The 25,339-nt window shown below is 44.3% G+C and overlaps 1 protein-coding gene across 1 annotated transcript in view; it reads left to right on the top strand.

The window, feature by feature from the left end:
- The first annotated feature begins 3,983 nt into the window (after positions 1 to 3,983).
- The window catches only part of Lrig1 (leucine rich repeats and immunoglobulin like domains 1), a 125,767-nt gene continuing 104,411 nt past the window's right edge, over positions 3,984 to 25,339 (top strand). Inside the window, exon 1 of the mRNA XM_008827126.2 lies at positions 3,984 to 4,791. Coding sequence (XP_008825348.1) covers positions 4,568 to 4,791 — 224 coding nt within the window. The 5' untranslated portion in view covers positions 3,984 to 4,567. The remainder of the gene's footprint in view (positions 4,792 to 25,339) is intronic.

The raw sequence follows: 25,339 nt of genomic DNA, 5'->3' as shown, positions 1-25,339 counted from the left end.
CCAAGCCTCCATGCTCTTTTAGTGTACAAGCATAATGTAAGTTCTCTTCTAACAGTAAGAAGGCACTTACCAATCTCAACATTCTCCCATAATTCAGACCCCTGCAACTTGGACTGTTAATGAGTCCCTGCTTTCCTGGTTTTTATGTTATTTTTACTGTGTGTGTGTGTGTGTGTGTGTGTGTGTGTGTGTGTGTGTGTGTGTAGGGGTATGCTAGTGCTACGACACTTGGGTGAAGCAGAGGACAACTTTGTGGAGTCAGCTCTTTCCTTCCACTTTTACGTGGCTTCTGGGATTCGAACTCAGGTTGTTAGGCTTGTGCAGCAGGTGCTTTTTTTTTTTTCTTTTAACCTGCTGAGCAGTCTTGCTGGCCCTTTCCTGTTGTATTGTCATGTGCTTCTCTCTGTAGTTCTTGGTATTTGGGGTTCTCTAGCAATGGGTTTAGCGTGGCATATTGCTGAGGCTTCTGGATGCAAGGAAGCTGTAGTGAGTCTCAGGAGGGTTTGGTCTCTGCTAAGTTAAAAGAAACTGGAAAATCTAAAAAGCCTGTGTGACTGGCTCAGGGAATAAGCATTTAAAAACACAAAAAGAGGGCTGAGGGTTTAGCCTAGTTGGTAGAGTGCTTGCCTAGCATGCTCAAAACCCTGGGTTCCACCTCTAGCACCAAATAAAACTAGGGGTGGCGGCACATGCCTGTAATCCCAGCACTCAGGAAGTAGAGGCAGGAGGATTAGGAGTTCAAGGTCATCCTCTGTTACATAGCAAGATCCAGCCCAGCATGGACTGGGCTACCTGAGACTCTGTCTCACAAAACCAAAAGCAAAGAAAACAAAACAAAGCAAAACAAACACCCTGAAAGCAATGGATTAAAATGAGGCTTTAGAGGCTCCAAATAAACGGCTACTCTATACTGAAAGAACCTGTGTTTGTCTTCTAACAGGAACAGAGATTTCCTTTGGAAGTTACCCTTGGTATTATCCTCTTAGAAGAAAGTATTCTCTCCTAAACTGGGTATCTTCATCCTCCAAGCCCACACTCTGGTTGCAATCACACGCAGGTTGCTAGTATGTGGGCAGACTTCCATACTTGGTGGGAGGAGCAGACATGACTTCATGCTGTACTGTAGACGAGAGGAACTGCCAAGGCTCAGGCGCCCCCGTCCCCCCAAGACTCTCTCAGTTTGGAATCCTCTTCTCGGGCTGTGTGGTAACCAGACCACAGGGGATGCTTTCCATTTGTGGGCAAATTACCTTTCGGATTCCCAAATCCTATCCTCCAGAACTCTGGGATTCCCAAAGTGCATCTCACGGGTACACCCCCAAGCATTTGAAAAACACTTTGTAAATAGTCATCATGGGACCAACCTGAAAGATAATCTTAGGTCAGAGTTTCAAGAAGTTTAATCAGTTTCCTTTATTATGTGGTTTGATTTTTGTGTGTGTGTGACAATTTTGTTTAAGGAAGTGCCTTAAGTATTCTGAATTAAATTACTCTTTTGTTATAAAAATTTTTAATTAGATTTATTTATGTACTGTGTGTGTATATGTATGTGTGTGTGGGCAGGCATGTGGAGGCCAGAGGACAACCTGTAGGAGTCAGTTCTCTCCTTCCACTATGTGGGTCCTAGGGATCAAATCCAGGTCATCAGGCTCTGTGGCAAGTGTATTAATCCACTGATACATTTCATTGGCTTAAATTCCTTCTTGTCCCAGCACTTGGGAGGCTGAGGCAGAAGGATTGCTGCAAGTTTGATGCTAGTTTGGGCTACATAGTAAGATCCTGTCTTAAAGGGGGAAAAAAAAATGAAGGTTGGAGAGATGGTAGTGTACCCAACTTTGGTTCCCAGCACCCATGTCTGGTGGCTCACAACTGTCTATAACTCCAGTTCCAGCAGGATCAGTGCCACTGGCTTCCTTGGGTACCCGCATACACACGCACATTCCACAACTCCTGCACACATACACAAAATTAAAAATTAAATTTTTATTTATTTATTTTGGTCTTTTTGAGACAGGGTCTCCCTGTAGCCCCAGCTGGCCTGGAACTCACTTTGTAGACCAGGCTGGCCTTGAACTCACAGAGATCTGCCTGCCTCTGCCTCCCAAGTGCTGGGACTACAGGCGTGCACCACCACACCCAGCAAAAATTAAATATTTTTAAAAAAATGTACTCTTTCTGTGTTCTTGGTCTTGAAAAACTTAAACATCAAGATAGATGACTTCTTAATTTGGAGATCTTTTATATTCTAACCCCCTTCCTCCTCCTCCTCCTCCTCCCCCTCTTATTCTCCCCTCCCAAAGGCACAAAGACAAAGAGATCTGTTTCTCCTTGTCCAGATGGAAAGTATATGTTTATGTGGATAGCAAATGAAGCACACAAGTTCCCACAACCTTTAGAGCAGTCCATGGGATGGGTCAGGCCCAGCATTTTCATAATGTTTCTTAGAAATCATGTTTTACACACATTTGAACACTGCTTCTGCACAACTTCAGATACCTGGAAAACAATGAGAGAGAAAGGAGACACCCTTTATCTGACAACATAATGAATGGGAAGAAAGGGAGGGGCGAGAATGAGATCCAGGTAGGGATAAAGAGAGAGGCAAACAAAGCTGGGTGTGGTGCCACACACCTGTAATTCCAGTATTTGGGGGGCTGAAAACAGGAAGATCACAAGTTTCGGGGAAGTCTGGGCAACACAGGGAGACCCTGCCTCACCTGACTACCAAGCTCAGGCCCAATTTCACTTAAAAAGATGACTTTATAGCTGAGGGAAAGTCACATTTAGTCTCAAAGCAAATCCCTAGAATGTGTCAAATATGGAGTAAAACCCTTTAACTGTTTCCTTTTCTCTTCTTGAGGAACATCTCTTTTACTTCATTTCCATAAAACACAAGTCAGATTTAATGTGCGGGGACAAATGTTTTTCAACAGACTGGAGCTGCTTAGTTTTCCTGACAATGTGTGTAGTTAAGTTAGGAATTTGGGAAGGGATATGAGACACCAGTAAGTCAAAATACCCAGAGGTGTAGCTATACATTACAGTGCTAATCTTCCTCTTTTTTCATGGTGCTTGTGTGTATGTGTGTGTATGTGTGTTCTCGACCATCAGTCCGTGCACTATTTCTTCACTTGGCTACTATTAATTCATTCTGACCTCTAAGAGGCAAACTTTATTTCTCCTTTTACTGTCTCTTTAAGAGTACTCTATAGATGGTTTCTTGAAAACTGTCTTTGAAGAGTTCTGATTTTCAAAAACAAAAACACAACTCACAATACAGCAACCCCTTTGTTAGTACCTTTGTCGGACGTTCTTTCTTTTTTTTCCCTTTTTTTTCCAGAAGTACCCTTCAACTAACTAGAGGGGGTGTGTTTCTTTGAGATTAGGTTTCTGCAGTACACATTCATTTTGGTAATCAAGGACACATTGCAGGATTTAAGATGTGAAGAACCAGCTCTGAGCAGAAATGAACTGCAGGCTGTGCGATGAGAAAATAATTTAGAAACTTGTGAAGTTTAAAATCTTTTCTTCTCCTGGAAGGCACTTGAAAAAAATGGGTGCGTGCTTCCCGTAAACCCGCGGTGTTGTCTGTAGTCTGGGGAGGCAGGAACTAACCCTACCACCAAACAGCTCCAAAACACCCAACTTTCTCTCCTCCCCTAGGCTCAGTGGGCCGATCCCAGGGCCTCCACTCTACAGCTCTGGCGCACTATCGCCGACCGGTGCGTCCCCTTTAAGAGGCGGAGGCGTTCCCTTTCTTTTCCCCGCCCAGTGCCCCCCTTCACACCTTGGGTGGGAAAAGAGAGTGGGGACCTGGTGTGCGGCCAGGCTGCGGGGGGAGGGACTAAGCTAGCGCTCCAATGGCCTTTGAGGCTGACCGCTGTGGATCCCAGAAGCCAATCATCAGGGGCGAGGGCGTGGCCAACGCTGTTGCAAAGCATCCAACGTGGGACCACAGGCGGCCCGGGGTCCGGGCCATGAGGGTGTGTGAAAGGGAGCAGCTGGGGGCGGGGCCTGGGGAGGCTCGCGGAGGATTGTTCGGCTGAGAGGTCGGCTGGGCTCTGGCTGCGCGGAGACACGGTGAGGAGCCGGACGCTGCCCGCGCGTGCGCTCCGCTCGGGGCGCGGGGACTGCGAGGCGCACGAGGGTCTACTGCTCGAGGCCCGCGGCCCACAGGAGGATGCCCACGGGCGCCGGGAGCAGGCTGCGAGGCTGAGCGCTCCGGTCCCTCGTCGACTGCTGCTCTCGGTGTGCGTCCGGGCAGGGAAGGCGACGGAGCGCGGCGGGAAGGACGGAGCAGCCGCGGCCCGGAACTCGCTGCGGGGAACCGCGAGCTGCGCCGCGCTCGGGCGGCCCGGCCCGGATGGGCGCGGAGTTGGCGGCTCCCGCCGGGCGCCGCGGAGCGACCCGGGTACTGTGGACCGGCTGAGCGCCGAGGCCGCCGAGGACCACTGGGGCCGGGCGTTTATGCCCCGGCCCGGAGGCTAGCGCCGCGCGCAGCCCGCCTGCAGCCGCCCGGGACCTCGCTAGCGCCCGCGCACCGACTTCGCGGCGCGCTCCAGACAAGATGGCGCGGCCGGTCCCGGGAGCGCTCCGGGACCCGCGCCGCTCGCCTCGTCTCCTGCTCTGGCTGTTGCTGCTGCTGTTGCTGCGGCTTCAGGCCGCCACCGCCGAGGCCGGCCCACGGGCGCCCTGCGCCGCTGCCTGCACTTGCTCCGGGGACTCGCTGGACTGCGGCGGGCGCGGGCTGGCGACGTTGCCCCGGGACCTGCCCGCTTGGACGCGGAGCCTGTAAGTGTCGCCCTGGCCGCGTCCCCGGGCGCTGTCATTGGGACCCGGCTTTTGGGGGTGCTCATCCCGGAAGGGGTGCGCGGTGGGGCCCTGTGGAATGGGAGTGAGGTGGGTGGCGGAGGGGAGACCGCGCGTGAGGACTGTGCCTCTGGGGGCTGAAGATGAGCGCGCTTGGGTCGCGAGCGTCTGGGGTGAGCGCGTGGACCTCGTGGGGCTCGGGGTGGCAGTGCGTGTTTGTCGTTGTGGTCAGGGCATGAGCGATCGTGGGTGATTGAGTGCATCGTGGGGCGTGGAGGCGAACCACGGGTTTGTGAATAGGTGAGCGAGTGCTGGCGGGCGCGGTGTGCGTGTGCGTTGGGGTGATGATGAGTAAAGAGGGGAGGTGAGCGGATCGGTATGCATGGCAGATGCTGGCAGACAGAATGAGGGAGTCCATGCAGGGGTCTGTGTAGGTGTGTTTCTTTTTGCCTCTGCTGTAACCCAACTCTTCGGTGTCTGAGCGCCTTGGACTTCCAGTGGATAGTGAATGAAGGTGACTCGACTCCAGCGTTCTCCTTGCATTATTTATTAGTATGTGTAGCTGCCTCCTGATCCCATGGTGGCCTGACTTGGCACTGGCCAGGGCAAAAGGGACCCTTCCCCGGAGGATCCAGGAGTGAGGGCACTTGGGAGAGTTCGTGGAGATTTCTGAGTGTGACTGTTTGCTCTTTCCCGCCTGGTTGGCATATTGAAGAACTCTGTTCTAGATCTTTAACTGTCTGTTCCCTGGGGCCCCGTGGGCTTGATGATACACTGGGGTGGGCTTGATGATCCACTGGAGTGGGGCCCACCCTCGAGTTTCTCCTCCATAAATGGTGCAAGTTAGTTGTGCCAGTAGGGCTGCCTCCGCAGAGGCTGCCAGGGGGCTTGGCTGGCGCTAGCAGTCTGTTTCACCCCAAGAGGTGCTTTTCTGTGCTGTCAGGATTGGGCCTATCTGGAGCTAGTGGATACCTCTTACAGGGGATTTGGCAGGAACCAGAAGACATTAAATTTCTGTAAACATAGTGGAATAGAATAGCTTCGTTAGATTCTAAAATCTCAGGCGCACTAGTCGAATCCTGGCCAGTAATCAGTAATTAACATCTCCAGAACTATTAGTACCTTCCAGAAATGGCCAGGGTTGAGTAGTCAGCATAGCACTTGAGCAGTTGAGCGTCTTTCCTAGAACACAGAAGAAGCACAGCTCTAATCTTAGGTATGACATTTGCTGGTTTAAAAAGAGAAAATCGGCGTCACAGGTTTTAGCCTCCACCTGTGGCTTGGTTGCAGAAAGTAGGGCCTGAGTTGGCTGTAGTGAGGGGAGTTGATTCACAAAAGGTTCCTGTATTTCTCAGAATGGGGCATGGGTCTTTAAATTGATCTGTTGGACAAGCTGTGGTATGAGTTCTGAAGCTGGCTGGACCCTTTCTTTAGCTTTAATTTTCTCTTCAGTATCTGCTTCCTTTTCCAAATTCACCGACCTAGTGAGAATGCATGGTCTTGGGGTGAGTTTTAACACAGGGGCTGGCTCTGCTAGTTACTGGGAGATGGGTCCACTATTGCTCTTTGCTGGGATTTTATATATTAATTGTTGGGGCCACCTGGGGGGGTGAGTTTTCCTTTTCATATTTAAGGTCGATATATATATATATATGTGTGTGTGTGTATGTATGTATGTATCTGTGTGTGTGTGTATATGCACGTGGACAAAATCAGGATAACTTCTCAAATGTTCACCTATTGGAACAGTGACTGGCAAAGCCAGTGGCATTGTGGAGAAGGCACTTAGTTCTTAGGCCATAACTATTGGAAGAGGATAGACTATTCCTATTTGCACTGTCCTGTGGTTACAGGACCCCCTTTGCTGTGCCGTTTTTTGGAGCAGAACATGCTAGTCATTTTTAGACTTTCGGTTCTCTACAAGTGACACTTCATACAGCCTAAATACCGTTAAAATTGCAGTCTCTTGTACTCACCAACCTAGGTATTTTGGGCTTCAGATTTGACTCAGCTGAGGATTGCATTAACATTCAATTTTAAGATTCAAGCAGAGTGATTTCTGGTTAATATGTGGTAACACAGTGTATGAATAAAATGAATATCATTTGAAAAAATACTTAGGAGTTTGTTTTATTTCTACTTAAAGTGAAATCAAGTATGATTTCTCTCCTAACACTTAGATCTCAAAAAAATTTTTTTTTTTTTTTTTTTTTTTTTTTCTGATACTTACTAGGGGTTGAACCCAAGTCCTGGAGCACTCTAGGCAAGCATGCTTCTCTGAGCTGTATCTTGAATCCCGGAGCTCTCAATTTAAACCAGTGGTTTTATCCTAAAATTTCCGTAAAGATACTCATACACCATATATTCTTGGTTATGATTTTGGCAGAAGTGGAGAAGATCGCTCTATAATAAAATACCTTGTATTTTCACTGAGTTTATACCCTCTAAGTCCATTGTCTAGAAAATGCTTTGAGCTAGTTTATAAGCCTGGGAAGTAGATTTACTGCAGCCAGTTCAAACAGTTTCAGGCTGTGGGTTTGAGATAGGGTTTTAGACCTGTGGCTTTATGGGACACCCTCCCTCCTTTGTAAACAGTGCAACTAATTTTGGAGTTGCTTTTAGGCCTAGCATAGAGAAAGTAAAACTTTTTCATAGTAAAATGTAGTGTGGCTAGAAAAATCAGGCTGGTGTCCCTAGAGGGGAAAATAAGTTCCTTTCTAGGGCTGAGGATAACTTATTCTGCTGTTACTTATGGTAGTGGAGCTGTAACTGTCTCCCATCCCATTACGTAGGGGAGCTTGGCATGGTCCAACCACAACATTCATAAATAGCACCAAACATTGCCAAACCTATTCCAGCTTCCCAGAACCTTACAAGAAGTTGAACTTCTTAGAACTCACATGTTTGCTTTCTTTGAAATTATTTTTGAGAAGCTCAGAAACTGTTTAGGAAATAATAAAATTTGCCTTAGACTCTTACCTGTCTAAATTTGTACAGTGTAGTTACAAAATATTGCTGGCTTTAACATTCTGAGAGGTAACTGATGGCCTGTTGGGAGTGGGAAGCAGGAAGCCCTGGGAAGAAGGACAATTCCAGATTGTTGTTCATTGTGGAGGGAAGGTAACAGGGATTCAAAAGCGGGGCACTTACGAAAGAACACCAAATGTCTGCATCCTGAGCCCGATTAATAGGAGTTTATCAGCTTGAGTCTCTGATATTGTGTTTGTGATGTCAGATTGAGAGGCTCAGAATCTAGCCTTGCTGGTTTGAGCACATTAAGAGGTGGTTATGATTATGTCAGGAAACACACTCTGGGGTTGTCATTGTATAATTGGGAAGCAAAGAGAACCTTTGTCTTTCAGATTTTACAGCTGTGCTTTGAGGCCAGGTGTTCAGGGTGTTGTGAATTAAGGTTCTGGAAATTACTTTCCATCCTGTTTAAGCAAATGAGATGACCAGATCCTTCTAGAACCTAAACTTCAATGTGCACACACTTAAAACTCGCTTTATAGCTCTTAAGTCCCTTCTTCTCTTTTTACTTTTGTCTCATATCACTTATTTAAGCTCAACAGACCTTGAACTTGTTTCAGTTTGGGAGCTGGAGGTTGTTTGAAATAAGATAATTTATTTTGTGGTGTTGGTGTTGGGGATCCAAACCTACGGCCTGGGGCATGCTAAACAGAGTGCTTTCCTACTGACCTACCCAGCCCTACTAATCTTTAAAATATGGGGTCGTGGCAGAGAAAAGTGTGAAAGTCTAGTGCTTTCAGGGCTTTAGGGAGCTTAGTTTGAGTCCCAAATCCCTTTCTTTTCAGCAGGTTGAAGGCTTGCCTTCCACATTTTGATGGAGAACATAACTGCTAGTACTTATTATTAATACCTTTTTTGAGTAAGAGGAAGTTTCTGGCAAACACTATTGATTATCTGAGGAAATAATACTGATTACCTTGAAAGGCATTTAAGTCCTGCTATAATTACTACTATAAAATCTAAGTTTGAATGCTATGAAATTAGAAAGTGTCAAGACCCCCCCCATATGTATTAGCATACAGTGTTTCTCTTGTCTTTAGGATGTCAGAACTACCCCCCCCCCCTTCTTCCAGCAGGGTCTTACTTTGTAGCTCAGTCTGACCTGGAAATCACTGTGTAGCCCATACTATGTTGGCCTTTAAATTTGTGTCCTCCTTTTTTTTTCCCTAAAGATTTAATGTCTAAAAAATATTAAAAAAAATTTTTTTGTGTGTATGAGTATATTGCCTGCATATGTGTAAGTACACCCATGTCCTGCAATGCCTGTGGAGGTCAGAAGAAGGCGTTGGATTTTCCTGGAATTGGAGTTACACATGGTTATTAGCTGCCATGTGGATGCTGAATATCGAACCCAGGTCCTCTGCAAGAGCGGACAGTGCTCTTAACCGCTGAGCCATCTCTCTAGCCCCAAGATTTAATTCTTAAATTGTGTGTCTTTTTTTATGTATGAGTGGGTTTGTGCACATGAGTGCATGTGCCTCTGGAGACTGGAAGAGGGCATCATATCCCCTGGAGCTGGAGTTTACCTGCAGCTGTGAGCTGACGAGTGCTGGGAACTGAGAACTGGGTCCTCTGAACGAGAAGGAAGCACTCTTAATTGCTGAGCCATATCTCTAACCCCATTTTTTTTTTTTTTTTTTTTCTACTTTAGACCAGTTTTCATGTTGCCCAGGTTGGCTTCAAACTGCTAATCCTCTAGCCTCCACCTCTCGAATGCTGGGATTACAGGCATGCCAGTTATGCCTGATGTAATGAATGCCAGGGATCAAATCCAGGGTTTTGCACATGCTAGGCAAGCATCCTATCAACCAACTGATCCACCTCCTTGGCCCATTATCCTCTCATTTTCAAGGCACTATTTAAAAAGCAGTGTGTTTAAGTAATTCCATTTGGTATTAGGGGTAGTAATTCTTGGGGACATTTTGTGAAGGCTGGGGATACCTCAGTGTGGTTTGATGAGAGCTCTTTCCTGTCAATGTGTCCAAGCTCCCTGCTCTCTAGCCCTCCTCCTCCTTGGGTTAATTACCTAGCCTGGGTTCCCTGGGCTGTCTACCTCCCTGACCAGTTGGGTCAGCCTCTGGCTGACCTTTCTTGCCCTCAGACTCCAAGCTCACAATGAAAGAGCTTCTCCTACTCTGCAGAGCTGTCTCCGTGGTGCAGTCTTTTGGCATCCTCTCTCAGGGTGGATGGAAATGCCTCAGAGCATACTAGGGGCTTTGGTGACTTAATACACCTAGCCCAGAAATGTGCACCTGTTAACGCCCGGAAGGAAGGTGTGTGTGAGATAGGAAAGCTGTGTGGTGACTGTTTAAAGTAGCCTGTGGCTATTTTAAAATCGAAGTCCACAGGAGAGGGAAATCTAGACGGGGGATTCATTGAGTTGAAAGTTGTTGAAAACACTAAGGGATGTTGGTTCTACCGGTTTTTTCCCCCTTCCTTTTCCTCATTTGTTTAAAACATAAAAGGGATTCCTCTGACTTATACCTCATAGGCTGCAGGACTTTAGGTTTCATGAGCAAGCCTAACTTTCAACTCCTTTTGAATGAGCTTGGTGACATTTACTCTCTGGGGACCTTCCCTCTCCTCAGCAACTGCAATTTGAAACCCTGGGGGGTCTTTTAAAAGTGAACAGGACTTGGGGCTGCGTTAATATTCAGAGCTGTTTACAATGGATGCATTTTCAAAGGCGGAGGGCATTGTCTTGAGACCATAGGGAAGAGCAGGCAGAAGGGGAGGAGTAAAAATTCCCAGGCCCAGCATGGGAAATATGTAAAAATTTCAAGTGCTGTGTGGCCTGTGGAAAGTTTAGGGACCCTTAGTGATTTTTTTTTTTTTTTTTTTTTTTATGACTTAGGCATGGTATTGAGCCAGTGGGGTCCATTAGGGAATGGGCCTCTTTGCTTCAGTTCTTGCTGTGTGCCAGTAACTGATTATCTTGTGTTTTTGTTTGGAGTAACATTGTAGGAATCAGTACAAGACCCCGATTTGTTCTAATCTCTGAAGAGAAATAGGTAGGACCTTGAAGACTGGTGGGTTAGCCTTGTACAGTGGTTTGCTCTCTGGAATATTATTTACTTATTTGGTCCAAAGACTGTTATATAGCTGCAGAGCTTAGGATAGTGGTTCTGGCTAAACAGTTAATTGGTCATTTATGTAACTGGGGCTGAACAAAGCCATTACTATTAAGCAAAATTAATAGGTCAACAAAGATTGCAGAAAATAATGAAAATTTCAGTTTTTCACCACTTAAATTACAAGTTGCCTATTTGTGACTTTACTTTCTTGGGTGCCTATTTGTATCTACACTTTCACCAGTTTTTAAAAAAGATGTATTTTTATTTTCAATTATGTTTATATATGTGTGTGTGTATGTGTGGTACACATGAGTGTGTGTGCCCTGAGAGGCTGGAGGTCTTCCGTCCTTTGGAACTAGAATTACAGGCAGTTGTGCCTGACTTGGAACCAAACTCAGATTCTCTGCAACTGCATATAGTCTTAACCGCTGAGCCAGCTCTCTAGTGTGTGTGGTTTTTTTTTTTTTTTTTTTAAGTATTATTATTATTATTGTCTTTTTTTGAGACAGGGTCTCCCAATAACCCCAGCTGGCCTGGAACTCACTATGTAGACCAGGCTGGCCTTGAACTCACAGAGATCCGCCTGCCTCTGCCTCCCGAGTGCTGGGATTAAAGGTGTGTGCCACCATGCCTTCAGAAGAAGGCATCGGAGGCCCTCGAACTAGAGTTACAGATGGTTGTCAGCCACCATGTGGATGCTGGGAATCAAACCTGGGTCCTCTATAAGAGTATTCAGTGCTCTTAGTTGCTGAGCCATCTCTCTAGCCCATCTCTCTAGTGGTTTTTAACCCAAGCATTTCATTAAGGGTAGTCTTCTAAAATCTGTTACATGGTCTAATAAAAGTCATTCTATTTTTTCAAAAGTGGTTTCTTCCTTTCCCTGGGTCTTACATTCTTTGTTTCTCTGCCTTGAGTTCTTATGTCCACTGCATGGGCATTAGCTTCGCTTCCTACCTGTCCCGTGCTCTCTAATGCAGTGATTGATTAGGATACAGGATGGATGAGGATGAACTTTGTTCACTTTTACTCCTACTGTATTGGTGCCAACCTCCTTGGAGGTTCCCAGCCAGCCCACACACTTCTCCAAGTAGTAATAGAATTTGGGATTGTAGGGTCCAGTCCTTGTATCTGCACTCTTCAGCTCCACTTGTGATTTCAGGCAAGCTTCTCCCTGTATTTCTACCAGGGGATCACAGTATCCTGTCTGGTAGCTGCCATAAAGACAGTTACGTGGTGCCTGTGTGCCATTTACTTCCTCAGTGTGGGCTCCATCCAGTTGGTGATTGGGAGTGCAACTGAAGCTTGAGGCTGCAGTTCTCCTGTCTTGCATCCATTCTCATGGCCAGCCCCACCAAGTTGCATTTCTAAGTGACAGAGGCTTTCTTAGGGAAAGTTTACCTTTCTGATATGAAGTATGAAGGCATCTTTTGGGTGGGAATGCAACAAGATTCCCAAACTAAGCAGCATTCTCCAGTAGGAGTTTTGGTGGTGCATAAAAACTGCAAAAGACTTCGTGTGCCCTTGGAAATCTCTAATGCACAGGCAGGAAACTATAAACAGTTGCAGCAAATTATACAGTTAGCAAAAGTTATTGAGGTAGTTTAAAATCTATTCCAGTTGTACAAATACTGCCTATTTAGCATTATTCTTTTGAGAAGGTGGGTGGGAAAAAGCAGGAGATTGAGAAGTCCTTAAACTAATCACTTTATCCTATTCTTTCTCAGGGTTTCATTGAAACTGAGCCTTGCCAAGATGCAGGCAGCGCCTCCGTCAGTGGCTTGGAAGAGGTGCAGGTGTGCTCTTCCAAATGCGATTAGGTTGCAGTCATTAGGACCCGTTGCATCCTCACTGAACACCCACCTCTTTGCAAAGGCTTGAAAGAGGTAGGAAGGAAGGCAATTATTGGTTGAAGGTAGAGAACAGGTTTCATTTGTTTTGATCAGTTTACAATGATTAGTGACTTGTAGGGGGCACAGACAAGTGAACACAGGGCCATCTGAGGAACCTGGCAAGGATGCCCCCGGAAAAGCCGTTTGCTTTTGCTCCTGGTGCACCTGTCCATGAGTCCCTTCCCCTGTGAATAGCCATGATTCACAGGCTTGCCTACATGAACAGCTACAATTGTTTGCACGTTTATTACCCTTTAATCTGACCTAACCGGTAATGCCCATTGTGCGAACAACCAATCCTAATACAGTGTGGCTTCCTTCTGAACCAGGATGCGGGTTCCAATCACCACTCCTTGAGTTTGTTTTGGCAAAAGAGAGTTCAGAGGGCTTCAAGAAAGTATGGCCTGTCTCTCAAGTTTTTGTGATGCACTCTCTAGCCTTTCATGATCTGCAGGTATTGGATATGAATGAAGAAGGGTTTCTCCCACAGGCAAGCTGTTTTTCTTTCATTTTAAAGCTTGTTTTAAAAGCAAAGCAAAGCTAAACGCCTTAAAGCCTTAAAATTTTACCTTCTGTGACTTCTCTGTGCAGCGTTTAGCAAGTGCTCCCCTCCTTCCTGTCCTTTGCTCCTTCTACTAATTTATAATTTGCTGTTAGAATAATTTACCGCTTATCTTGGCCAGAACACACACTGCACTGATAAATTCTTTCTTTCGGATTACCTACTTGATGATGGCCTGTTAGAGGCAGTTGGGAGCATTGAGCACTTCTGAACTGGGTTGTAGATATCTTGCTTTAGCTCCAGATCTTGTAGTTCCAATGCTCTTTGTTTGAAAGCATTGTATCTTAAGCATTTGCACTTTGGGCTGGATAACAAGAACTTGACATGCTGGGCTCTCCTTGTGAAAACTGTCGGCTGACTGGGGAGAAGCCTGCTGCCGCAGAGAGGGCTTTTTATTCCTTTGAGATGATTGTAGACATAAGCCTTAAAACAGAAATTCTGAGTCAGGGAAACATTTGCTGTGCAGTGAGTTACTGTAAATAAACTCACTCTGTTAATGTAGGGTGGTTCCCCCCACCCCCAACAGTATTTTATGGAGAGAGGTAAGCATCTACACAAATGGAAAGTTATTAATGTAATAAACGCTGTACCTGTCAGCCGGCCTCAGTAGTTATCAACCCATGGCCTGTCTTACCGGCTCTATGCCCCAGTGCCGCCTTCTTATCCACTTTTTTAGAAGTAACTCTAAAATTTATTCATCTGTAAATGTATAGGGCTTAAAAACAACAACAACAAAAAAAACCACCTTCTGGTGGACATGTAATTTACATGCCATACTATTCACCAAAAGTAGCTTTAAGAGATGCGAATATGAGATAAAACTCTTTATTTGCAGAATGTTTATTGAGTACATATTTTGTGCATTCTAGTTCTTAGGTTCTCAAAATACATGCTTTCTTTTTCTACCTTTGCTTTTGTGGGAAGTGCTTAGAAAGTCCTGTTGTCCTGAAATCCCTTGCCAGAATGTATGATTCCCATTAGCTTTCCTCTTTCTCCACATGGCTCTTAATTGGGAGGTTTCTTCCAAGCTATTAATTGTAGATTAGAATTTATCAGTGAACAAATATGATTACAATGGGTCATTTAAAAGTGATATTTCAGCTATTATTTAATACAGGGATAATTAGCCATTGGTTGTAGTTAAGTCTCGAAGCTGAATTGAGTTAACTCTTGTTTACTTTGCAAGGCCTGACCCTCCAGCTGTGTCTACTTGAATCTGCTTTAAATAGAGTTAGAAGCACCCCTAGAAGAAAATCCTCAGAAAACACAGAGCCAGCTTCCTGGAACTCTTTGTGCTTGCCTTAAACTTCATACAGACTTGAAATGCTTTCTCCTGGTAGCTACTGAATAACCAAATAACCAGTCGAATTGTTCTGTAGTGTCTTTGTTGGCTGGGGGAGTTCCTTTGGAATACATTTGATGCTGGCACTGGTTAAATCTCCATGTGAATTCCACTCACTTTATCCTAGTGTATGGAGTAAATTTCATATTCTGTCTCTGAAAATCTAACTCTAGGTAGATAACAGAGTATTTAGTGGTTTAAAAACCTATCCAGCATAGGTCAGTTTAACTCCCAGATCTGTTACAAGTACATCATATTTGATTAGATAACCATTTACAGTAGATTCTCTGTTTAGAAAAGTGGAGCACATACTGAAGAGTTGAAGAAAAACTTGAAGACAAGACAGCTGATTGGGAGGGTCTGACTGAATCTGAGTCTGGTTTGCACATTGGAAGACACCTCTGGTCTCCCTTGGGGTGTGTTGGACCTTGGTTCAACCTCCTACTTACATACTGATTTTCATTTTACCTTTAACCAAAATAATTGTGTGTGTGTGTGTGTGTGTGTGTGTATGTGTATGTGACTTCCTTTTTCCACCTGGGCTGGTGTGAGTTTCTGGCATTGGAGCGCCTAGTGCTTGCAAAACTTTTATAAACAGCCAGAAGAGCTCAAAGCTTCCAGGAAGTGGGTTGTTGATGCCACCAAGTGATGGACGCTGAAGCTGCTGCTCAAGTACGATGGGATTGCCGCCTCCTCTTGAGAGTGCCGGAAAGCAGACCGACATACATATTTCCTAGCTACCAGGGCTGCCTCACCCCAAATTCCATGTTTCCCAGAGTTTCTGTGTAGGATTCTTTTCCATAGGTGATTTGGCCTCATTGAGGAGGCTGTGCTTTGTCTAAAAGAAAAAATTAGGAACTCCGATAAGATTTTTATTGTAATATTTATGTGTGTGTTTCTGTCTGTGTGAGTGTATTTCTGCATGTGTGTGGGGTGCTTGTAGAATCTAGAAGGGAACATTGGATCCCTTAGAGCTGGAATTATGCTCATTTGTGAGCTGCCCGACCTATGCTGGGATTCAAACGTTGATCCTCGTGATTGAGCAGCAAGTGCTCTTAACCTCTGAGTCATCTCTCCAGCCCCTCAGAAGAAACATGTTAAGATTCTTTCACAAGTCTGTTTGAAACCATACTTAGAAATGATTAAATTATATTTAGTTCTGGACAGCCTTTAAGATTAGCTCACCTCAATTATCAGTTACTTGTGGTCTATATAACTGTTGTATGCTCCTTAGTTTATTTGCCTTTATTTGTTTGCTTACTTGTGTTTGAGACAGGGTCTGGAGATTCAAGTCCAGGCTGGCCTTGGACTCACAGCAGTCCTTATGCTTTAGCCTCTTGAGTGCTAGGATTATAGGCATGAACCACTATGTTTTACTCTTCACTTTTTCTCCCCCATTCCTACCCCCTGTTTTTTAAACTAAGCTCTTAAAAGTCTAACTTCCATAAATATCTTTGGGTCAGAGGGAAAAGGAAGAAAGGCTGAATCTCCTTTCTCTGAAATACTTAATTTGAAATCTTGGTACTTAGTGCATTGGTCTGGCAGAAAATAGCTTAGATTTTTAGAAAGTTTCTTAAAGGAGTTCTTGATTAGGAGGGAGAAACTGGGCTGGGTGTGGTGGCTCACGCCTTTAATCCCAGCACTCCAGAGGTAGAGGCAGGCAGATCTCTGTGAGTTCAAGGACAGCCTGGTCTGGTCTACATAGTGAGTTCTAGGACAGCTGGGGCTACAGGGAAACCCTGTCTTCAAAAAAAAAAAAAAAAAAAAAAAAAAAAAAAAAAAAAGAGGGAGAAACTATTGACCTAAAAGGAAAAGGTTAATTTTCTAAAGCTGTGAAGATAGGAATGTGGTAGAATGGAGAACCAGCTCACTAGGTCTCTGGAGACCATGGGGTTTTGTACCAGCTCTCCTGCCATTGAATGGCAGTGTGGCCTTGGGCTGGTCACCTATATTTTCCTGTCAGTAAGGGATGTGAGATGGCCAAGAGTCTTCATTTTTAGGTTTTTTGATTCTGTCTAGTTAGAGCAAACAGGGGGTTAACTTGCTGCCCATTGAATTTCCTGATTAAGACAGTAAACTGATCTGGGTATAGGATACATACTTGAAAGTACTCTTGGCTTCTGCATGGAACCTTTCGATGGAATCTTGGAGCAGCAAAGGAAGATATGGCGTATTTTTAGGGGAGGGGGCTCAGTGAGGGACCCTTCAATGGGCTTTATGTAGTATTAAAGACACATAAATACTGCATAAAGAAAGCTTGAACTCTCCTAATTTGAAAGTCTAAAATGCTTCAAAATCTGAGTTTCTTTGAGTACTAACATGACACTACAAGTGGAAAATTCCGTACTGGGAAACTTTGTTTTTTTGTACAAAGTATTAAAATTAGTGCATAAAATTGCCTCCAGGATATGTGTATAAGGTATATATGAATCATAAATGAATTTCATGTTTAGACTTGGGTTTCATCTTCATGAAAATGTTCCAAAATCAAAAAAAAAAAGAAAGAAAAAGAAAAATCAACCCTGATATTTGGAAAATTGTGACTCCATACATTCTGGATACCAGATTCTCAGCTTGCCTCTTTTTCTCTCCTGGCCCCCCCAAATCTATGGAAGCTGGACATCTGACACCTTTGACTTAGCTTTTTAGGAACTGAAGTTTAGAGAAAAGGCAAGAAGCTATAGCATCATTGAATAACCTCTTCTTCAGGGCCACTACCAGTGGTATCTCTCAGGCAGGCAGGCCTTCAGTGAGAGCTGGATCAGTGGTGTTGTAAGGGATGCCGATGAGGAGCTTTTCAACCAGTGGGCCCCGTACACAGGTTCAGTAGTGACTGCTCAGGGACACATCCACTGCTCAGCTCAGTCCTTTCTGAACCAGCTTGCCGTTGGCTATATACAGGCACATGACAGATTTTTGAGTAGCTTTCAATTGCTTTACCAGGGAGCCTTTCTGTGTAGAAACTTAGCAGCCTGACTTTACACAGCCCAGTGACTTCTTTCTCCAATTAAAATTTTTTTTATTTATTTACGTGCTGTTCTTTTTGAGACAGGGTTTCCCTATGGCCCCAGCTGACCTAGAACTCACTGTGTAGACCAGACTGTCCTGGATCTCACAGGATCTGCCTCCTGATTTATTTATTTTTCCTTTTATGTATATGAGTGTTTTGTCTGCATGTATGTAAGTGCATCTTTGTGTGCACTGCCCTCAAAGATCAGAAGAGGGCACTGGAGTCTCTGGAACTGGAGTTACAGATAGTTGTTAGCCACCACATGGGTGCTGAGAACAGAACTTGGGCGTTTTGCAAGAGCTCTTAATTACTGAGCCATCTCTCCAGCCCCCTTTCTTCAATTTTTGAAGTCTCTCTCTCCTTTTAGAAATGTTTTATTTAATTTATTTAATATGTTATTTTTGTCCAGTTGATACTAAATTTACCCATCTACCTAGGTTTACACAAGTTTCCTTTTGGTCCAACATTGTTTTAGAAAAATCTTGATTCCAGTCAAATTAGATGACTTAAGAGTTTATATTTATCATATACAATCTAGTGGCTTTTGTTGTCTGTGTTTTTTATTTTTAAGCTTTATGTTTTTTGTGTGTGTATGTGTGCACAGGTGTGTAGTGTTTGTGCACATGTGTGTACATGTGGAAGTCAGAGGTTGATGTTGGCTTTTTTTTTTTTTTTTTTTCTCAATTGCTCTCCACCTTTATTTTCTGAGACATGGTCTGTCACTGAAACTGAAGGCCATCTTTTTGACTAGAGTGGATGGCCAGTGATCTTCAGAGATTTATAACACTACCATTCCCCAGAACTTATGTTATAGGTGTGTGCTGTAACACCCAACTGTTTATGTAGGTGCTAGAGATTCTAACTCAGGTTCCTGTGGTTACACAGCAAGCACTTTACCCACTGAGCCATCCCCTCCCCCCAGCCCCCGATTGCTGTGTTCTTGACAGTCACCTTCCTTTAACATAGAACTTATTGTCTTCATTGGAAATTCTTGGGCTCTTCCTTTCATGCACTCATTATCATATAAATTTTCATGATGTGAAACCTTTGAATTTGTGTGTGTGTATGTGTTCATGTTCTTTAGAAGTTGGAGCTTTGGTTGGGTTGCAGCCCAGATGCGGTGAAATTGGAGGCACAGTTAGTGGTTTGGAATTGCTTGACACAAGTTTAATAGGAATTAGAGATTATGTAAGGACTAAATAAAATGATCCCCCAAATTACTTTAAAAACATTCTCCTGCCGGGTGTGGTGGCACACACCTTTAATCCCAACACTCTGGAGGCAGAGACAGGTGGATCTTTGTGAGGCCAGCCTGGTTTACATAGTTCCAGGTCAGCTGGGGCTTCAGGAAAACACTATCTCAAAAACACCCCCCGCCCCAATTATCCCATTAAGAGCTGAGGAGATAACTCAGTAAAGTACTTGCCTCTCAAGCATGAAGAATTGAGTTCCCTCCCTAGAATGCATGTTAAAAAAAAAAAAACAAAAAAAACAGCTGCACATGATAACATGCATCTAAAACCCCCAGTGCTTGGAAGGCAGGGACAGGCAGATCCCTGGGGTTCACTGAGTTGTAGGCCAATGAGAGATTGTGTCTCATATTTCAAAAAAAAGGTAGGGGTGATGGGATGGTCCTAAAGAAACCTGAGGTTGTCCTCTGACTGTCACATGTACTTGTGTACCCACACCCACGTAATTCATAGATGAGCTGGGTGTGCTTTCTTACATCTGCAATCCCAGCTCCAGGGAGGTGGGAAGAATCCAGAGTTTAAGGTCAACCTCAACTACATTGTGAGTTTGAGGCCAGGCTGGGGCGACATTTGAGCATGTCTCAAACAAACAAAAAGATCTAAAGATGACCTTTTTCTGTTGTGTTCTTTGATACCAAAATAGGCCAGATGATCTTCCCATCATTTCATTAGCTTCATATAGTCAGTTCAATCTCTCATTCATGTGAATTCATCATTTATATCTAATCATCTTGCAAAGGATTCCTTGGTCCTCTAAGGGACTCTGAGGTTTAGCTCTCAAGTGTGATTGTCCCTAGTCGACCTGTGTGGGAGACTGAAGAGAGTGGATTGGGGATTTGGATGTAAGTGAGGAGGTAGTCTTCTCTGTGCTGAGGATCTGTGTTGCTCTCATAGGCCAGTGAATGGGTTAAAGGATACTTTGGGCTTTCCTTAGTGGGCAGTGCTTTGTAATGTGAGCCCTCTGAGAAGTCAGAGCTTATGGTTTTTCTGACTGTGTGTCGGAGAGAACCTTTGGAGAGAATATTTGACCTAAAACAAAAATTATAGATAGTCCTCCATTTTTTCCTCTTTCTCCTCATTCTCTACTTTCTGCTTGAGAACCACTTCAAAGAATCATGTATATCAGTGCTAGAAGCTATGCAGTTACTGTTAAAAGAATTCGGATATAATTGAAACAAACTGTTGAGCAGAGCAGATCTAGTCAAGTTCTTGCTTTGAGGGGAAGGGAATTCCAAGTTTTTCCTCTATTTGGAGCTGATGTCTCAGAACACTTGTTCTGTGAGATGACTCATCTGTGAATTCTACATCTGGGAGTTATATATTGGGAAATGGCATTCTTTTTTAAATGTAGAAGAAACATAAAAGCTTAAAGTTACAGTAGAGTTGGAAAATAGTAGAGTTTTAAAAAATTAACATTGAGGTGAAATTGGCAGAGTGATTGGCCATGAGATTGTGATACTTAAAATAGGCATGTCCATATATAGAAACAGTCCAACAGCCACACTTACTCATTGGGACCCCTGCCCTTTGTTTTCAGGCAGATGACATTTTTTCAAATGTCATAAATCAGCTATTTAGAATCACTAGTTAAGGCTATGTGACTTGAGAGTCTGAATTTATATAAGCATTTGTTTTGAGCTCTGTAAATAAGTCCAGGCTAGAACAATTCCATGTTTCAGGGTCTTTGGGGGAGACAACATGGGGCCTCAAATTCTGTGAGGTCCTTCTTGACATGGGTCTGGTTATGGGTGGGGGATGAAGTAGCCATGTTGTCTCTGACTGAGAGCAGTACCTCTGGAACCTGAATGCCTGTCTGAGTGACAGTCAGTTTAGTTTCCCTCTGCCTCAGTTTCCTCTTAAGTAAAATGAAGGTAACTGAAGTGCTTACCTCCTTGAGTTTATTATAAAGACAAAAATGATAATACCTAACACACATGGCGAGAGATTGGAAAGAGCGAGTATTTTAACTGTAGAGGCCTGGCAGTTTGTTTTTATATAGCAGGATAGCTAATTTCATCATCAACCTATAAAATGTATATTTTACACATGGAGTCCACGGTGGGTAAAGGGCTTCCTAGGGTCTAACAGCTGGCAGAGTTAGAAGTCTAGCCTGCATGTACATAATTGTATCTAGAAAGAACACTTATTGTAAGACTAGTCCTGCTTCTTGCTTTCGTTTCAAGTCTGAATTCCTTGAGGCTAGTCATTGGTCCCTCTACTTTTAGTGACTCAAAGCATCCAGCAGTTTTGGCATATAGTCGGTGCTCTATTGATGGTATCACAAATGCAGTCTGAGGAGCATGCGTCTTCCTTGACTAGCTTGTGTGGCAGAATCCATCTTTGCCTTGCCCCTTTGGTGGGGGTGGTAGCATGCGCACATGTCCTGCCATCTGTTGTTTATTGTTTCTATTAGGTTGTGGTTTGCGTTCCTGTTCCATGTTTCTTTGGTTTCTGGAGCAACTGCGAATATTATATGCTTGGGGATCAAAAAAGTAAACTATTTATAAACAGTAAAGTATCCTTGGGTTTGGAAAGTGTTTTTCTCAAATGCATGTATATTTGGTGGCTTTATTATAATCTCAGTGCTGTATCATTAGACAATTTGCAGATCGAGGCACATCTGAAAGATGGGCAAGTCAGAGTCCAGCCTTGTGTAACCAGCACACAAACAGCCTTGGTGATAAGGCCCTGGTGTTAACGCTGACCCCAGTGGTGTATTTTTAACTCAAGAACATATAAACAGTTTAGCCTGCCGATGCAGTTTATACTTGCCTGAAATCTTTGGCGATGCCTTGGGCTGGGTGGTGCTGGGAGATACATGTGGTCTTGGGAGAATGCTGTGGCCCCCAGTGGCTTATGACCCCCAGCACCTGTATTTTAGAAAAGAGAATGCAGCCGAGAGATGGAGGGGAGAAAGGGAGACACTCATTGTCTGAGATTTTGTGTGATACATTTTGCATTGAACTTTTTTAGAACTCCTCCTCTGTGTACTGGAGACTTGAGGGGGAGTAGAGAGCTGCTTGCTCACACCTGTTTTGCCTCTGCCTCCCCACAGGACACGGGTCTTTGCAGTCACAGGTGAGAACATATTCTACTGCTGCTGGCCTTTCTCTCCTTCAGCTTCCTGGGAAACACCTTTTTCTCTGTCCATGTGGCCATGTGGTGCTTTTTCTAGACTACACTGCCTGTGCCTTGTGGGCCTTACATCCCCTTTCTTCTGCCTGGTGGAAGGTTCTTTAGTCTGCCTTGGAGACTCCTGTTTGTCCATCTTACACGTCTCTCTGCCTGGAAACCATTGCTCATGCTCCCTTTGACTTGGAATCCCATCTGGAGGACCCTGCAGGACTTGCTACAGATGTTGTAGGAGTTGTTTGGTTATTATCTGGCAGCTCCCATTCATTTGTAAGCTGCCTGAAAGCAGAGATGGCTTTGTTTCTCATATACAGTATTTTCTCAGACTCTATTATACAGTCTGGGATACATAGAATATCCAGCCGGGACATATACTGATGGAGACAAGGATATTGCTATTCCTTTCCTCCTTTCCTTCCTCCCTGGTGGGGTCTCATATAGCCCAGGCTGGCCTCAACTTGTTAAGTAGTAGAATGACCTTGAACTTCTGATTCTCCTGGGTCTTATGTCCCAAGTGCTGAAATTACAGGTGTGCATCACGTCATCTGCTTTGTTTGATGATGGGACTTGCACTCAAGGCTTTGCTCTGCCAGTTGAGCCCCACTCCAGCCCTTCAATCTCTTTCTATGCATAGTCTTCCAGTTCTATAGGGGTACTTACTGAGACCATTAAAATAGCTCAGACTCCCCCGGGCTCATGTATCTGTCCATTTCCTCCATTTCTTTCCTGTCCGTTTCTACCTTGTTTGTTTGGTAGTCTCCTCCATCTTCCATCAGCTACTCATGTTGAGAAACTTTGGGAAGGTTCTACTACTTAACACTGGAGTTTAAAAGATAACAGGCAGGTTACTTACCTGCCATGTTAATAAGGACTTTTCAGCCTGCCTAAATTTAGGAAGGTGACTTTTAAATCCCATGCCTAAGAATCCTCGACTGAAATTACTTTTCAGCACTGCCCGTGACCTGTCTTCCACATGGGGTCCCTGGGCACTGCTTCCCTGCTGGATTCCCCTGGCTGTCCTTGGCAGGTGGGTCAGACTGTACAACTCTACTCAAGTTGTGTTTGGCCAGGGCGCCCATGGTACGTTTCCCAACTGTTGACATGGTCTTTCATCTGCTCTTTTGCTGGAGCCGCCTTGTGGAGTCTGTTTTGGGGAAGGTTGCTTCTCACTTAGACCAAGGCTGTCTAGACACCCTTCCCCTTGTGGTTATTCTGCTCAGTTTATGCTGAGCCCTCGCCAGGCAGCTGGTTTTGGTTGCTCAGGCTCTTGGTTATTCTGCCGAGACCTCCTCTGACAGAAAGCATGACCAGGCCAAGGTAGTTTATCTTCCTTTGCTCTTAGCAGAGGGAAGGACTGTTCCCCTTGACTGGAGCGAGTACTTAGAATACTCAGGGCAGGTTACCTCGCCTTTAGGGGACAAAGTCAAAGTAACAACACAGATTTATAGGGTCGTCCACAATAAGGGGGTAGGGGTGGGGATGGACTTGTAAATCTGGCCTCCTTTTGTGTGGTCCTCAGGTGTGAGTTTCAGTCTCAGCTCCATTCTCAAATACATATGATCTCTCCTTATGGTGGAGGGGCCATTGCTGACCTGGGTCCTGGGCAGTTTCCCAGAGATGCTAATAATAAGCCAGTTGGAAAGCTGGGTCTGCCTTTGAGCTCAGCCTTACTTGATTTAATGTTTATGAGGTCTTGGACTGTGGTTCTGCAGGGAGGCCTTTGTACCTGATAAATTGGACTAGTTTTGGGGGGTTATTTAATGGAGGCTTTGTTCCATTAACCTTAGTTTTGTGACCAGATCCTTAATTACTTTTAATTTATGTGGTAATAAATGTTAGCAATTATTAAGAAGGAAGCTACAGATAAAAGAAGGATAATTGATCTCATTGTCCACAATAAGTACCATCACTTTATTGTATAAGTTTGCAGTAATGCTGCAATTGAATACCAGTTTCAAGTTACAGGTCTTGTTTGTTTTGAGATAATATCATGCTGTGCAGTCCTGAGTGGCTTTGAACTTCAGAGCCTCCTGTCTCAGCCTCCCAGGGGTTGAGATTACAGCCACATGCCACACCTGGCTCAAGGAATATATTAAAACTCAGTATCATGAATGTTTTCTCTAGGTTTAAACTTTACAAAAACCCTCTCTGATGCTAGGCTTCCAAGCTTTTCTCTACATGTTGCTGGACTTCCTTCTACTCAGAATTGTTTACCTACTTATTTCCTGAAGTTGAGTTACCAAGTCCAGATCTCTTTTGATATGCAAGTTATTAAAACTTTTGGTACCGCATCCCTTAAGAAAGCTCTGCCAGTCCACAGGGAGCTTGTGCTTGCTTTTCTCACATCCTCTGTGACCATTACCAGTTTAATATGTGAGAATTGCCTTGCAATGTTTTAATCTTCATTTCTTTGGATGGTAAGGCTGAAAACTTTTCATTGGTTACCCACAGACATTTCCTTTTTGAGTTTCCTTCAGTTTTTGAAGTTTAGTCCAATAAATGACCTTGGTGTCCTTAACTGTAGACTTCAGGCTAAAAAACAAATAGGAATCTCTAGAGCTGGGATGTGTTTCTGAGACTGCAGGTATAATTTCATAGGCAACCCTGCCTCTGGTGGGCATGGCATAAGTTTCCCTAGACCAGGACATGCTTTTCTGTTTTTCAAACACTCATTTTGCTCATGTGTGCCACAGGGGCGTGTTGCAGTGATTTTTTTTTTTTCCTTTTTCTTTTTTTTTTTTTTTGTGGGTTCCAAGCTGCTATAGCCCCTACAGAGTCAGCCCAGCCCACCTGTGCCCCTGCGCCGTCTGTAGCCAGTGTGCCTGGTACCTCCAGCTGGTAGGAATCAGAGCAGATTAGCGTGGCTGAGAAGCCTTCAGGAACAGCTTCCAGCAAATGGAAATTATTTTAAAACAAATTGATGTGGTTTTTCTGTCAAACCTACTTGGAGTATAAACAAGGTTGGACTGTAAGCTGCTTCCCTTCTACAGATGAGCCCGTGTTTAGAATGTGGCTTTCAGCAAAGTAAACATGGTCTCTAAAGTGAGTTGTCATTGTGTCTGATTTGAAAAGTAAAAGTAGCAGACTGGAGCAGCATTCTGACAGACAGTGCTGATAGTGTGCGCAAGATACCACTCATTCATTTGTCTTCCTGCCACAAAGATATCACTTCTTGTCAAGGTTTTTGGAGTGAGGAGTCATTTGGTGTTGAAAAGATTAAGGGGAAAGAAACACCAGGTCA

This window comes from Nannospalax galili, unplaced genomic scaffold (assembly GCF_000622305.1).
Source record: "Nannospalax galili isolate Female #2095 unplaced genomic scaffold, S.galili_v1.0 scaffold1051, whole genome shotgun sequence".
Classification (NCBI taxonomy): domain Eukaryota; kingdom Metazoa; phylum Chordata; class Mammalia; order Rodentia; family Spalacidae; genus Nannospalax; species Nannospalax galili.
The sequence above is the reverse complement of the archived record's forward strand: the minus strand, read 5'-3'. Positions and strand labels throughout refer to the sequence as shown.